This window comes from Haemaphysalis longicornis, unplaced genomic scaffold (assembly GCF_048455015.1).
Source record: "Haemaphysalis longicornis isolate Haplotype H1 unplaced genomic scaffold, Haemaphysalis longicornis Haplotype H1 scaffold_1, whole genome shotgun sequence".
Lineage (NCBI taxonomy): Eukaryota > Metazoa > Arthropoda > Arachnida > Ixodida > Ixodidae > Haemaphysalis > Haemaphysalis longicornis.
In genome coordinates, this window is record NW_027526203.1 from 378,323,036 (window position 1) to 378,337,021 (window position 13,986).

General features: G+C 54.0%; 1 protein-coding gene across 6 annotated transcripts in view; it reads right to left on the minus strand.

Moving 5' to 3' along the window:
- LOC144155153 (septin-7-like) overlaps positions 1-13,986 on the minus strand; it is a 97,587-nt gene that overhangs the window by 41,918 nt on the left and 41,683 nt on the right. For 3 of the 6 annotated variants that reach the window (XM_077686427.1, XM_077686426.1, XM_077686430.1), the window contains exon 1: positions 1,891-2,109. The exons of the other annotated variants lie outside the window; for them this stretch is intronic. In XM_077686427.1, coding sequence (XP_077542553.1) covers positions 1,891-2,094 — 204 coding nt within the window. In that variant the 5' untranslated portion in view covers positions 2,095-2,109. Of the gene's footprint in view, positions 1-1,890; positions 2,110-13,986 lie in introns of those variants that run through there. 6 annotated transcript variants of the gene reach the window in all.

Here is a 13,986-nt window from a genome sequence, read left to right on the forward strand (position 1 = left end):
ACGCTGGCGTACGGTACGGTACGACACCCGCTCGCTATGCTAACAAAACATAGTCGTCCTTTCTCCAGCCACGGAAGCTCCGTGGTCAAGGGGAAATGCTCCAGCTTTGAGCCGGAGGCCATTCACGAAGAAAATGGTTTTAAAGGGACAAACAAGCGATGTTGGTGGAGTGCATGTTCTCTAGCTCATAACGAAAGCCAGCGTTTTATACACTGCGGTAACCGCAAGGAATTTCCAAACAAACAGGCGGAAACAATTTTAATTTGGCACTAAACTTTCTGAAGTCTCAACGGTGGCGCCATGTAGCGTCAAAACGTGACACTACCGTGCGTGTACAAACTACGTCGGTGTCAATGCGCGCTTCCAAAACCGCATAAAGCAATGGGAGAGACTGCACATTACTGCGGTTTTAACGCGTCTTTTCATCTCCCGCACAGTTAAAAGTACGTTGCCGTACGGCTCACTGCCATGGTTGCCAGTATTCCCTGTGGCAGGACACGTATGGCTCGTAGATATAAAAATTCCGATTTCAAAACTTCTAGGGCGCTATCAGCAGAACCGTTGCGGGCTAAAGTGTCTTAAGTCACGCCCTTTCAATTGGGTGTCTGTCCTTTAAACAGATTCGTATCCCCTCAGTATGCAGCTCCGAATGGTCTGGTGTCTACCAACCAATGAAGATCAAGAATAAAAATACAATGCAGCAGTAAAGCAGTATCGCCAGGGAAAGTTACAATGCTTTCGCCTTCAAAGCAGACTCAACAGCCCCGACGAATCTTTGCTGCAACTGAAACGAAGCCGGCGGCCAACAGCAGCGGTATTGCTTGTGTGACATCACAGATGCACGCACGGAATTCCCTGAGCTCGGGGAATCCAAACGACCAACGCTTCGGACTCGCAGCCAGCCACAGTTTCACGGTGTCAAAAGAATGACATTTGCGGGGGGCATAGCGAACCTGCCATTCTGCAATGACGCCTCGCCTCCAGCTGGTCAAGTTATTGTTCGTTCGGAAAGTTTGTCTAAATGATATAATTTCCCCTAGCTTTTCGTGGCTTAGTCCTTTGTCAATCGGCGTACCGTTAGAAAACGTGCTATTCAGAATTTCCACTAGAATGAGCGCGTTTTCAAGCTAACACTCCAAAAATTTGAGGCGTTTACATAGCTGCGTCAGAAGAGCAGTGAACCTGCTATCTGTCGCGTCGATGTCGTATGTAAACGCCACGCTGCGCACGGAAGTCACCGCGAAGTCGCGGTGTCAGCAGGCTTGGACGCGTTTCTGTCGCAGCCATAAACGCAGCATGCATCTAGCATAACAGGGTGGACACGGGTTCCATCCTCGAATCCCGGCCGCTTTTCTGATGGAGGCGAAAAGCGACTACGCCCGTGTGTTAGAGATCTCAGCGCACGTTAAAGATCCCCAGGAGGTCAAAATTAACCCGCAGCCCTCCACTACGGCGCGCCTCATCGCCTCCGTAGCGTCGGCGCGTTAAGCCCTACAATCAATCAAGCATCACAGGAGGAAACTAAGGGGCGTCGTAACCGCTGCTTCAGTTTTCCCAATTTGTCCAGCTTATTGTGTGCAGTGTGCATAAAATGCAGTGTGCAAACTTCGAATGAAGCAATGCTGTACGATGTTTTCATCGGAGCAGCTATTATAAGCGCTGCCCACCCATTCAGTAGCCGCACATGAAAAGTTTCATTTTTTTCCCCCGGAGAACCCCTGGCCAGCCACACTAATGCACACGGCAGGTGTACTCTAGGAGCCTGTGCGCGGGGAGCTGCCCCGAAATGCAGCAGAAGTGGGCACACAAAGCGCGCAGAAAGCGAGAGTCCGCCTGCACCTGCGTCCAGGCCGGCCCCTGGAGACTGCGTCCAGGCTCGCGAGGACTCACCGAGCTTGACAAGGTCAGGGGCACAAAGGACGGTGGCTGCTTCTCGGGCAGAGGCGGCGGGGACGACGAGCGGGACGACGACGGGCTGTCGTACACACGCGGCCGGCCAGAGAAGCGCTCGAGTCCCGCGTAACGATAGCCCAGCCGCGCATGGGGAACGTCGGCCGCGCCCGAAGACGCCGACCGGCGCGGCAGCGCAGGCATCGCCCACCACGATGCCACCGCGGGCCGCGCACGCTCTTTCGAAACACAGGACCGAGAAGCTGCCACGAAAGTCCCGGAAGGTCGCCCTCGGCAAGGGCCACGTGCGGCACGTCACGGTGCAGACGCGCAGCGCCGTGAGCACACAAAGAGCCGGGGCACGGGGCGACCTTTCGTCGTGCGCCACAAGAGTGATCTGTCAGTCGGGCCGGCCGGCCCAGCCGGGAGAGGATGGAGAGGAAGCCCGGGCGTCGCCGCCGAAAGCGGAGAAAAAGTACAGCCATGCAAGGAAGAGAGCGGCGGCGAGGAGGCCCAAAATACGACCCCGGCAAACGTCGCCAGAGCACGTGGGAGGAGCGCGGCCTCCTCCCCCCCCCCCCCCCCCCCCCCCCCCCCCGCCCCCCTCAGACTTCCGACGGGAGACCGAAACCTCCAAACACAGACGTCTGGGAGCGTGCTCAGCCGGGGCTGGGTCAGAGCCGGGGGATCGGCGGTTCATTCGCCTTCCACCGGATCGCCCACTCGGCTATGTCCACACAACGCCTGGAAGACGGTGCTCACACCGGGGTTAAGCGCCGCAAAATGGACCTCGCGCGGCGGATGCGTACCACGCGCGGGCGAAAATTACGGCACGTGGCAGCGCACGCGAGCAGGCGGCGCGGCCCATCTGGGCGCGCCGGGCTAAGGGAAACCAGCTGGTGCGCCCTCCCCCTCTCCCTCCGAGACAAAGCGCACACCTACAGTCGCCCCAGCCGGCCCTCCGGGATGCCCACGTCCACCGCACGGGAAGAACGAACGCAGCGGGCCCCGCTGGAACACTTGACGGCTTTTACACGAGCCGCCGCAACCCGACAGAGTTTATGAGACCAAAGCGAAACGACATCCAGGGGATCAATTCTCTAAAAAAGGGGCCGTCCTTTAAAAACGACGCGGCTTTGATCGTCGCTTCGCGCCCATGTTACAGTGATCCCGGGAGTGCTTCTACCCCCCTTTCCCGCCCCACAAAGCGGCGCCCCAACCCGAGAACACGTGCATTTGCATGGCGCTAACGCGTCGTTTCAAAAACAACGGCCCTTTTTTAGAGAATTTATCTCCAGGTTTCCGTGAACCCAGCCACCTTTTTCGAAGTGTGTCAACAAACAGACTGAAGCGGAACTATTTCGTATATAGCTCCATGTTTGCTATAGGCGATCAAACAATCATCATTAGAGGCCGAATTTTCTGGCATTACAAAAGCGCGTTTTAGGCGCCAAGAACAGGCAGGCAAAACAACGTTTTAGGCTCCCAACGTCAGAACAATAGGTACCAAATTTTTTTTTCACAAATTCCAATAATTTCAAACGAAGACATGCGGGACCTGTATGTACGACAGGAAAACCAAAACTTATTGTTTATGATGGTACAAGGACGCCGACAGTTCAAAACAGCCAAGCACGATCAAGCTACGTACAGAACTGCGCACAATTTCTGCTCAGAGATTTCACCTGAAGTACTTCGCAATAAATATTTTCAGTTGGTTTGGGCCCTCCATTTTGCACGATCGTCAGAATTTTTTGATGAAACCCGGACACGTTTTACTGGTAAATAACAAATAGGTTTAGGGCTGGGCATATATACTTTAAAATGTATTCCGGAATGCAAATACAGTCGATCCCGGATATATGAAACTGCAAGGGAATCGCAAAATAGTTCGACATATCGATATATAAAATATTTTCTTTTACATAGGATTTCCAAGGGGATGTTTGGACTGTTCAATTTATGCTATAATTCGATATATCTTGGTTCGATATATTTGGGATCGACTGTATCACAATACATGCGTTGGCCGCCTAAAATACAGATACTAAGATAGATTTAATTTTGACGTAACGGGACATTTTAGACTTTTGCACGCACAGAAAAAAATATTCCGGAATACAGATAAAAGATGAGATACAGATACTGAAATATTTTTGTATTTCGGCGACCTCATGTTCTAAAATACATTTTTATGAAGCGTTATGCATTTCAAAACCAATACATGCACAAAATGGAATCACTAATACAACTGAATCTTGGAGAATTACATAACTTTACTCGCCAAACGAGAAAACATTAGCGGCACTTGGGTAAAAGCAGCTTTTCAAACCAGCTGTCTTTCAGACTACGTCTATTTGGCCTGAGCACGATGCTCGCAAACGAGAGAAGTCTACCGCTGCAGGAGAGCACAAGCTTGTGTTATAACAAACAAACACCGCCTTCGTGGCTGGAAAGTCCTGCAGTACGGCGAAATACTTCCTCCCGTCGTCGGGCCACCGAAAGACTACCGCTCCAACACGCGTCTGCTCTGACCGTCCTGATGCCGAAAAGACTCCACCTTCAAAGCCGCAGACGCCCTAGCGCATCGTAGCTGACAACACCTCGCCGCACGATACCTTATGGTGCGGTCCATAATTTTCTGCAGCCCGCTAGAACAAGCTTTCGAAATCTGAAGGTCTCGCAAATTCGTTTGAGGCCCATCGCACTTCGAAGTATGGGTGCGAAAATAATTGTAAGAGATACACACACGTAGATACACCGTAAAAGTATATCACTACTACTGAGATACAAATACATTTTTCAAATGTATTTCGATACCGGAACACAGATTTGTAATCTGCCGCCAACATGGATAATGATGATGATTGTAGAGACGCTGAGAACGAAGCGGAACTGCAAGAGGCACGCGCATGGGTTCGGAATGCTGCGCTTGGACCACCGTGCCCGGCGTTGCGTCGCTCTTTGTGGGCTCTGGTGACACGGTCCCGCGGCAAGGGCGCCAATGGAGCTCTAGCAGGTTGCAGCCCAGCCCTGGGTTACAACACATTCTCGAGACTTCCATCCGTGGGCGTAATGTGCAAACATCGTCTCAGCACTCCCGTTCGCAAGCCCGCGCGCTCGAGTGCACGGCTTCTGAGTGCGCATGCGTTGTAATTAATGAATCCGTACAACCAATGACGTCAACTCGAATTACAAAAAAGTCAGCCTATAGTGTATTATGGGCCTATTGGGTGCGCACGAAACGTGTGCAAGCGTTGGCGCTTACTGCACGGTAAATTAGGCACGAGCTTGCCTGCCTCCAAAACGTCGCCAACCCAGACGAAGTGAACTTCCTTCACAAAATCACAACTTGACAGCAGTCCCACAGCCGCATTACTCAATACTGGTCGATATATTCGCCGCACGCGCAGCCACAAACAAGGCCGTCGAAACTGCGGGCGCCCATGGCGACGCTCTTTTGATACCTTGCTAATGCACGTTACAAAAGCAGCCTCTTCTGTACACTCACTCCCTTTCCTTGCACATCGCAAAGGCGAGCCGAGTAACGCATTTTGGAGCAACGCCAATAAAAAAGCGTTCTGCTTTCTCGGCCAGAGCTTCGGGCACCGGACTATTTCAACTCGATGGAGTCTCACTCTGCAACGGCACAATTGCACAGTTTAGTACTACACAAAAACCACGTTAATGGGCAATGCTGATGAGATCTGAGGGGGCATCGTTTTGTGCGTGTAAGAAATATCGCACACTTTTTTTCGGCTGCCTTTTGAAGTGACATGGCAGTTTAATGACGCAATGTCATACTGCAAGATGCTGCCTGTACAGCCACGACATTTTGTTCCACGATTCCCGGACCACGGCCGTGGTCTTGCGCTTGATAGTGGGGCAACGCGATGTCGTTCGGTTTCGCAGAGGCTTTCCTGTGTGGGAAGGGCCCGGTAGTTTCGGGGTAAGCGCAGGTTTCCTTCAGACCGAGTTTGTCCTGGCTTCGTCACCCGCTTTTCCTGGCCAGCGAGGGAAACCTGGCCAAGGAAAGAGTTGTGAACAGCGGGAATCGATTGATCGAATTTCAGCTCGGTTCCGAGCTGAAAATATCGAACTGCGTTTCGCGGAAAAGGTTTTCGACACAGCGCGCATCCCCGTGGCGTCGACTAGGCGTGATACCCGCAGCCTCCAGGCGACGGATTGTCCCATCTAGTGTGCCGGTGGAACATCACACCGAGTGCCAAACACGCGGGATATACTGCAGAAGCAGTCAGGAAGAAGCCCGACGCCGAAAGGCGTCACGTGACGAAATCGCGGTCCACAGTGCAGCCGGGGCGGCGCACACGCGTGCAGCGATGTGCACACGCGTGCAGCGATGTGCACTAGTGGCCACGTGTGTAGGTGCGCGGTTCCGGTGGAAGTTTCGCCTCGTGTTACTGGACGAACTAAGAAAAAGCCCAACAGAAAAGGCGGTGATCTGCGCTACCGGAGCATGGAGACCCCCTACGTGTTCTGAATCGGTCGTTCACTGCAGTTCTACCCTTCAGACACCCCGTGCTCCAATCGTGACACATACCTCTGATGACGTGGTGAGTGTGCGCTTTCCAGAGCGAGTAACGGGTGCAGGGGTATGAGCTCTTGCGACGGACATTGATACTGGCAGCAGACGGTGTACACCGAAACCCGGAAGAGCTGACGCACGCCCCACCTCGCGTTCGAGCTATGACCGCCCTTGGGAGACGTCACTGCAGGCCGCGATCCCGAGGCCGCGAGCCCGCCCTGGACGTGGGGCGGGCTCGCGGCCTCCAGACATAGGTGAAAATCTCTTCACGCATCCATAAAGGCTCAATAAAACGTCTTACATGCTACCACTACAGGCCCAGTTGCGCGAGTAGAACAGACAGCCAATTTTTGGTGGTTTAACATAAGCTCTCTTTGCATAATTGGGAATTACACGAAAACAAACAAGAGGACGCGAGCTCACGGCAGAAACGAGTTGCACTTAACCGCACTGCTGTGCATACGGGCTCGAATTCCCAAACGACGCACGTGCCTACTTCTTTGCGGCCTGCTGCCTATCAGCACACACGCTCTACGAAAATACAAGAGGAAATGTGACAACCTCATTCCAGCTTTGCGGTGGCGAAGTGGCTGAGGAGTTGTGCTGCTGCGCCCAAGGTCACGGGTTCGACCCCGGCCTCGGTGGCCGCTTTTCAGATGGAGGCGAAAACGCCCGTGTGATGACCTTTCGGCGCACGTTGGAAGATGCCCAGGTGGTCGCGGGCTCCTCACCCGAGCTACGGCCCCTGACCGCCACTAGGGCTCAAGATTACCTGGCGCGCCTTCCTCCCGTAACAGACTCACTAGGACTGAGCCTCGGCAGAAATAATTTTCTCTCTCTCTCTCTCTCTCTCTCTCTCTCTCTCTCTCTCTCTCTCTCTCTCTCTCTCTCTCTCTCTCTCTCTCTCTCTCTCTCTCTCTCCGGATGGCAGAAATTTAACCGGAAGGGGCCTCCACTGAGCGCGCCTAGAGCCTAGGTGTGCTACACACCGCTTGTGAGGGGCAGCAGTGCCTGTGCTAGAAACCGCCCGCTTTGATGCTTTCGTGCATTAAAAAACGTATTTCTAGTAATTCCGTTATTTTTGCAAGCTTCTTACACATCTGAACATTTTCAAGCTGTATACTCCACAAGTTTGCAACACAAGAGGAGAGAGAGAGAACAACTTTCTTCAGAGCATCGCTGAGATGATCGTGTGTAACTCGTCCTTTCTAGCTTATTCGCGAAGTTCAGCGCTCAGAGCTCCTCGATAAGTATTCAAAAATGCGTAGGCTTTCCAACAGAATTTTTAAAATGCTCTTATGAAGACTCAACAGTCTAATGCTATGTACCAAGCAGCAGACCCCTACACGCGCATCGCACAGCAGGAAATAAAGCAGCTGTTCTATTTTTTTCGTTGTTGACTTGTATCTGATGAATGTTTTTTTTTTTTTCTGTGCCAAACGCATTAATTTTTCTGCACCGTCACAAACATCTAATTAGAATGTTTTATGATGTTTGGGAGGCTCACAAAGATCGTGTGGATAAAATTTTTTCAGGCTGTATGGCATACATTCATTCCTTTCTTCACAAATTGGCTTTCGTTATGGCTGCGTGCAAGAAGGTGCATACCCGCACCGTGCGTTGTTAATTCACATGCAAATACAATGAGAAGGTTTGTGCTCCGCCACCGCGATCGTGCCCCACACAACGTCCTCGAGAGTACTCGAAGGCGGCTTTTGTGCTCGGAATTTCTACTGTAAGCATCGTTATCATAACGAACTGACTCTCAACCCGAACAATTATGTCATGATTACGGTGTTGAAGCCTTGGTATACTCGTAACGAACACAATAAGTAGTACACGTGCACATATTACAAGAACCGAAACCGCTGAATATTTCCAAGCAGCTCTTTTATTGTTTTCCAACCCTTCCAGGCGTAAAGAACAAATTCTGCTCTGCTCGGGATGGCGTTCTATGAAATGAAGAAAACCACTTTTGGGCTGAGGACCCGGCCCACTAATCAGCTCGATTTTACTGTTAAAAGTTTTCTCCTCCTCCTCTTGCTTGCAGTTTTTCAATAACGCATCTGAATATTGGGAAAACATGGCTGCGGGGAAACGAACCGAAATATCCCTCCAGGTCTGAACAAACAGTGTTACTGTATCTTTACCGTAGACGTGGCTCCTTTGATCAATAAACCTCAATGCTGGGTAGAAGCTGTGGGATATATGTGAGGGGTTCCTCGGGGCGACTTAGCCAGTCCTGGCGTAAGCCACCACGCTAGCTCCCGGCGTGTCAACCACGCGGGCTCCCATGGCTACGGCAGCCCAGCGAGGTTCGCCGATACGAGAACACAGTAGACAGTAGTGCCGAAGCACAGCCGTTTATTTGGGGAATCCCAAAGCATGCGAGCACAGGGCTCGACGGCGTTCACGAATCACGCCGTCCGGGTCGTGACCGCGAACGGGAGGTAGGCACTCACGGCGCGCGACAAACAAAGCTCCCACCTGAGATACAAGTATCCGCCGCCACCGCGTTCCGCCGATCTCGCCTCGACCGGGTCTCCGCCGAGACTTCCTCGTCTCGTGCGCGCACGCTCGCGCCGCCCGCGCCCGCGCGCCTATCCCCGCACACATCGGTGGCGCCATCTCTCGGGGGACGCCGACGAACCAGCGGAGCGCCGGACCGGTTCCAGCGCACAAGCGTCTCTCCCGAAGCGCGCGCTGGCTCGGGATCGCAGGTCGCGGTTCTCCACGATTCCCACACTCCTACCCCCTAAAACTGGACGCCACTTGAGCTCGAGTGACGCCACGGTGCACCACACTCGTCACGTCTCAAGTCAGCAAAACAGCCACCGAACGCCACTCCACACCAAAGTTCGCCACACGATGCCGCCGTCGCGATGCTCGCCTCACAAACCCGCAAACACATTGCAATGGTTCCAAGTCTCTCGCGGTTGGGCAGCACAGCAGGTTGGCAGGCCCGGGGGTAGCTGCAGCCGCAGCCGACGAACGCCGGGGTCGCGCCATGATGCGACCCCCACTCCCAGCTCGAGGCGGCAACAGGAACGGCCGCGCCCACTGCGGCTGCCCGAAGGCTCGCGCCGCTCGCGTAGGCGCCAGACACCGCCGCCTCCTGGGTTCCGTGGCCGCTTCGGCCGCAGGTCCTCCCGAACGGTTGGCTGCCGCCCGGCAGGCCGGAGCAGCAACTGGAGAAGTAGCTCCACGAACCGCGCTCGGCCCCGCCGGTGGTTCAGCAGGCCATCCTCGCTGTCCGTGGCAGCGGTGACTGGCGTGGCTCCCGGTGGTATCCGTATGCTGCAGGTCTCGCTCTCACCGTCCAGTTTAAACGATTCCCGAACTTGAAGTGGGGAGAAGCGGGACTCCGCAATCTCCTGTGACTGGCCGGAAACCTTATCGACGATCTCGCCAAATAGGGTAACAAAGATGCCCGAGAGGACTCCCCCTTGCATGTTCGCTTGCTCGCGGAATCACGAGTCCGGCAACTGTGCTCCAGCAGCCACCCCCGCCTGGAGGCAGCTCTCCTGACTATTACGGGTTGTCGGCATCGAAACGCCCGTCCGAGCTATTTCGCCCTGGTGCGTTGGTCGGCAAAGCAGCGTCAGCATCAAGCAGGCGGGCTCCTGCAACTCACTCGCAGCAATACAAGCTGCCGTAGAGCCAGCGCCAACCGCAATACCAGCGGCTTACGGGCGCACATCACCGGTATAGGTCGCCTGAGAGTCCGTCTCTTACTAAGACTGGCGATCTCTCGCGACCAACGAGCCCGCTGCCGAGCCGCGCGAAGCTCTTACTGCCTAAACGCAATCTCGAGCGGAGTCTTCACGGCATCGAGACGCACGCACTCCGGAAGCGCGGAGACAACGGTCCCATTGCTCCCGCTTCCCCCCGCAGCGAGAGGAGACTGATTCTTCAGCGATCCCCCTCGCTCTTTGTCAGGCGTCAAATCGGCAAACACTCCGCCTCGGACTCAAAGCGCAGTAGCGGCGGGCTCATTGTGCGGCTTGAGAACTCCCAAACACCGCACCCTCGCTCGGTAGTGTCCGCCGCGCCTGGGCGAAACTTCAACCGGCGCCGCCGGCGCGACTGCGCGGAGACGGCGCTACGAGGAAGGCGACCCGCCGCCATGTTAGAACAAGGCCTACGCACCTCCCGTCTCGCAAGCGGGCCGCGACTGCGGTGCTCGGAGGTATCCTACTGACTCACCGCCTGGTGCGTGTAGGAAGGTTTACGCATTTGCCGTCACGGCTGTATCGGGCATCATAACTGTCTGCCTGCAACCGACTGGCGCGAGGCGTTTCGTCCGAAGTCTTCCGGACAAAGGGTAGAGGGCTACGACTGCAGCAACGCATTTCTCGGGGAGCTAGCAACCTCGAATTCGTCCGAATACGAGACCCACGTTCGGGCGCCATGTGGGGATATACGTGGGGTTCCTCGGGGGCCCTGCCAGCTCTCTGGGGTAGGCCCCCACGCTAGCTCCCGGCGTGTCAACCACGCGGGCTCCCATGGCTACGGCAGCCCAGCGAGGTTCGCCGATACGAGAACACAGTAGACAGTAGTGCCGAAGCACAGCCGTTTATTTGGGGAATCCCAAAGCATGCGAGCACAGGGCTCGACGGCGTTCACGAATCACGCCGTCCGGGTCGTGACCGCGAACGGGAGGTAGGCACTCACGGCGCGCGACAAACAAAGCTCCCACCTGAGATACAAGTATCCGCCGCCACCGCGTTCCGCCGATCTCGCCTCGACCGGGTCTCCGCCGAGACTTCCTCGTCTCGTGCGCGCACGCTCGCGCCGCCCGCGCCCGCGCGCCTATCCCCGCACACATCGGTGGCGCCATCTCTCGGGGGACGCCGACGAACCAGCGGAGCGCCGGACCGGTTCCAGCGCACAAGCGTCTCTCCCGAAGCGCGCGCTGGCTCGGGATCGCAGGTCGCGGTTCTCCACGATTCCCACAAAGCCTAGTGTAAAACCAGCACGCGCGTATACACTCAATGGGTTATTTGGATCTCAACCTACAGTTTTTGCAGCCCACAGTGCATGTCGACATACTTTCATGGCATAAAAATGTAAATATGTGATACAATACTTTCGAGCTTTCGGCAAGGCTGAAAAAACTGTTTTACTTTACATATGATTACCCAGAATCGTTATGCCTTCCGCCAAAGCCCACAGCCCCAAAGGCCTGGAATTAGTTTTGGTCTTGTATTTTCGCAGTTGTCGGTTACTAGCAGCTCGCTGTTCCCTTTTTTCGAAAGATTGCTTAATTCAGAAGCTGAAGCCTAGCTCCGACTCTTCGCACTCCGCACAGGACCGGCTTCGCAAGGAATGGGGCAACGCCGGCAATGCTTCTTCCGTAGCGGTATCAAAAACTATACTTTAACTCACGCCTTGGCTATTGTATGCCATTTTAGATAAAAGTTACGCACACGCAAAATCTGGTGCGGACAAGCATCAGACGTCAACCGAGCGCAAAGGAACAGCAGGGAGAGCGATCCCGAGTGAAGCAGACGACAAATGCGAGAATCCCTAGAACGACGTCACGGAGGCGCGCTTCGCAGCGCCGCCCGAGGTCGCGCTCACCGCCAATACCTGGGCGGGAACTGATTCGTCAAACACTCGCGTTACTGTCACTCGAGACAATTCGACGACCACTCGCGACGTTGCTGGGCGACACGGTTCTGCCGGGACGCGTGACGGCCCAGATGCGGCCGACGCCGATAGCCTTCTCCCCCTGTGGGCGCATGAGAAGCGGGTCGCTCTCGAAACATCGCAGACGACACCGCCAAGGGTTTCGAAACGCGCGGCGTCGTCACTTGTGTTCTCTTGTCCCAGCGCTTGGCCGACGCGTTTTTGGGGGCCGGGAAAGAATGCGAACTTGAGGAAAACAGGATGTCAAGAGGAAAGGGCCATTACGAGCGCAAGGTGACGACGACGCCGTCGCGTATCAGCTCGCAGGCGGCCTGCTCGACAGCTGACATTCAATTAAGCTAATGGCTGCTGCCAGGAGGACACACCAGGAGGAATCCCACGGAGGATAACGAGGAACAAAAGTGCACTTGTACGGGGGGACTCGCCGAGGCAAAAAGACGCCAGAGCACTAGGCAAAAGGAAAAAATAAAAATAAAATAAAAATAAAGGAGCGAAGAAAGCAGCCAGCACGCCGCAGTTGGGCCATCTGGCGCCAGACGACGGCGGCGGCAGAGGGGCGCCACAGGGCGCAGCTCCTCCCGCCTGGCGGCTACCGAGAGCAGCCGCGCGCGCTGAGGGCGTTGAAAAGCTGGCGCTCCAGATGTGGTCCACTTACTGCTGCTTTCCTTGCTGGAGGTCAGAACGAACTCGATATCGGGGCAACAAGCACGTCAGAAGGCTGGGATGAGGTGGGAGAAGTAAACTAACAATAGAGGTAACAATAGAGGGGGGCGGGGGGAATGTACGCACAAAGACGACGTGTGCGCCTTTTTCGTCTATAGGAATGGACGTTGCAACAGTCCCCCTGCAACTTTCCTGTGGCGGTGAGCCCCTGTATCACGGTTATCAGAACGAAAGGTAACACTACAAAACCGGCAAGCCTACATACTCGTCGCCCCAGCAAATCGAAAAAAAAAAAAAAAAGCAAATTCTGCACAGCATAGGAAACAGCCAAGGTAACCAAAAAAGAGGCAAGGCAGATTGAAACGAATAAATGGAGGGAAAAAATGGAAGCTAAAACGTCGTTAGAGATGTACAGGGCTGAGAAGATGAACATCAGAAAGGAAAATTTCTACGATAATTCCCAGGGCAGTGCTTTGCTTTTTGAGGCTAGAGCAGGTTGCCTGCGAACTAAGAGTTTTGTGGGGAAGTATTCACAAAATGATGGGGTATGCGTGGTCTGCGGAAAAGAAACAGAAACTATGCGGCACATCGTGTTAGAATGTGAGGGTATCCATCCAAATCTACATGAAGGGAATATTGGGCTTTCAGAAGCCCTAGGATTTAAGGGTATCACAGAGGAAGTTACCTTCAAGGCTGTCGAGGGGACGAAAAGAAGATTAGAATGCTGGTGGACGAAAAGCAGAGAGGGGAATATTGCCTAGGACAGTTACCACCTGTAACAGGAAAAAAAAAAAGTATTTTGTGCCTAATAAGCTTTTTGTGCCTGCCCTAAGCAGCGCTAGTATTGAACCAAAAGTGTAAAACATATGTATATTAGTCCTTTTTGGTAAGATGACATGTCATCACCCCGATACAAAGGGGAAACCAATAGAAATCATCATCATCATCATAGGAAACTTCCCATGCTGGTAGACTGCGGCCGCGGCTCGGTGCAATGTTTTTTGTAGCGTCTATTATCCCGGCAACCGTGAGAATTATCGTCAGAAATTTCTCCAGGCAGTCCCTTCTCATTGGCTAAAAATGCTACGCGGAGATTCTATGGGATAAATATTCCCTACAAAGCTGTGCTGGCGGACGCCCCGTTAGCGCTGTGGTATAGTACTTGGTTTCTAAACGAGAAGGCTGAGGTTCGAATCCGACATGGTGATTTTTTTTTAGCTTTCCGAATTTTTTGG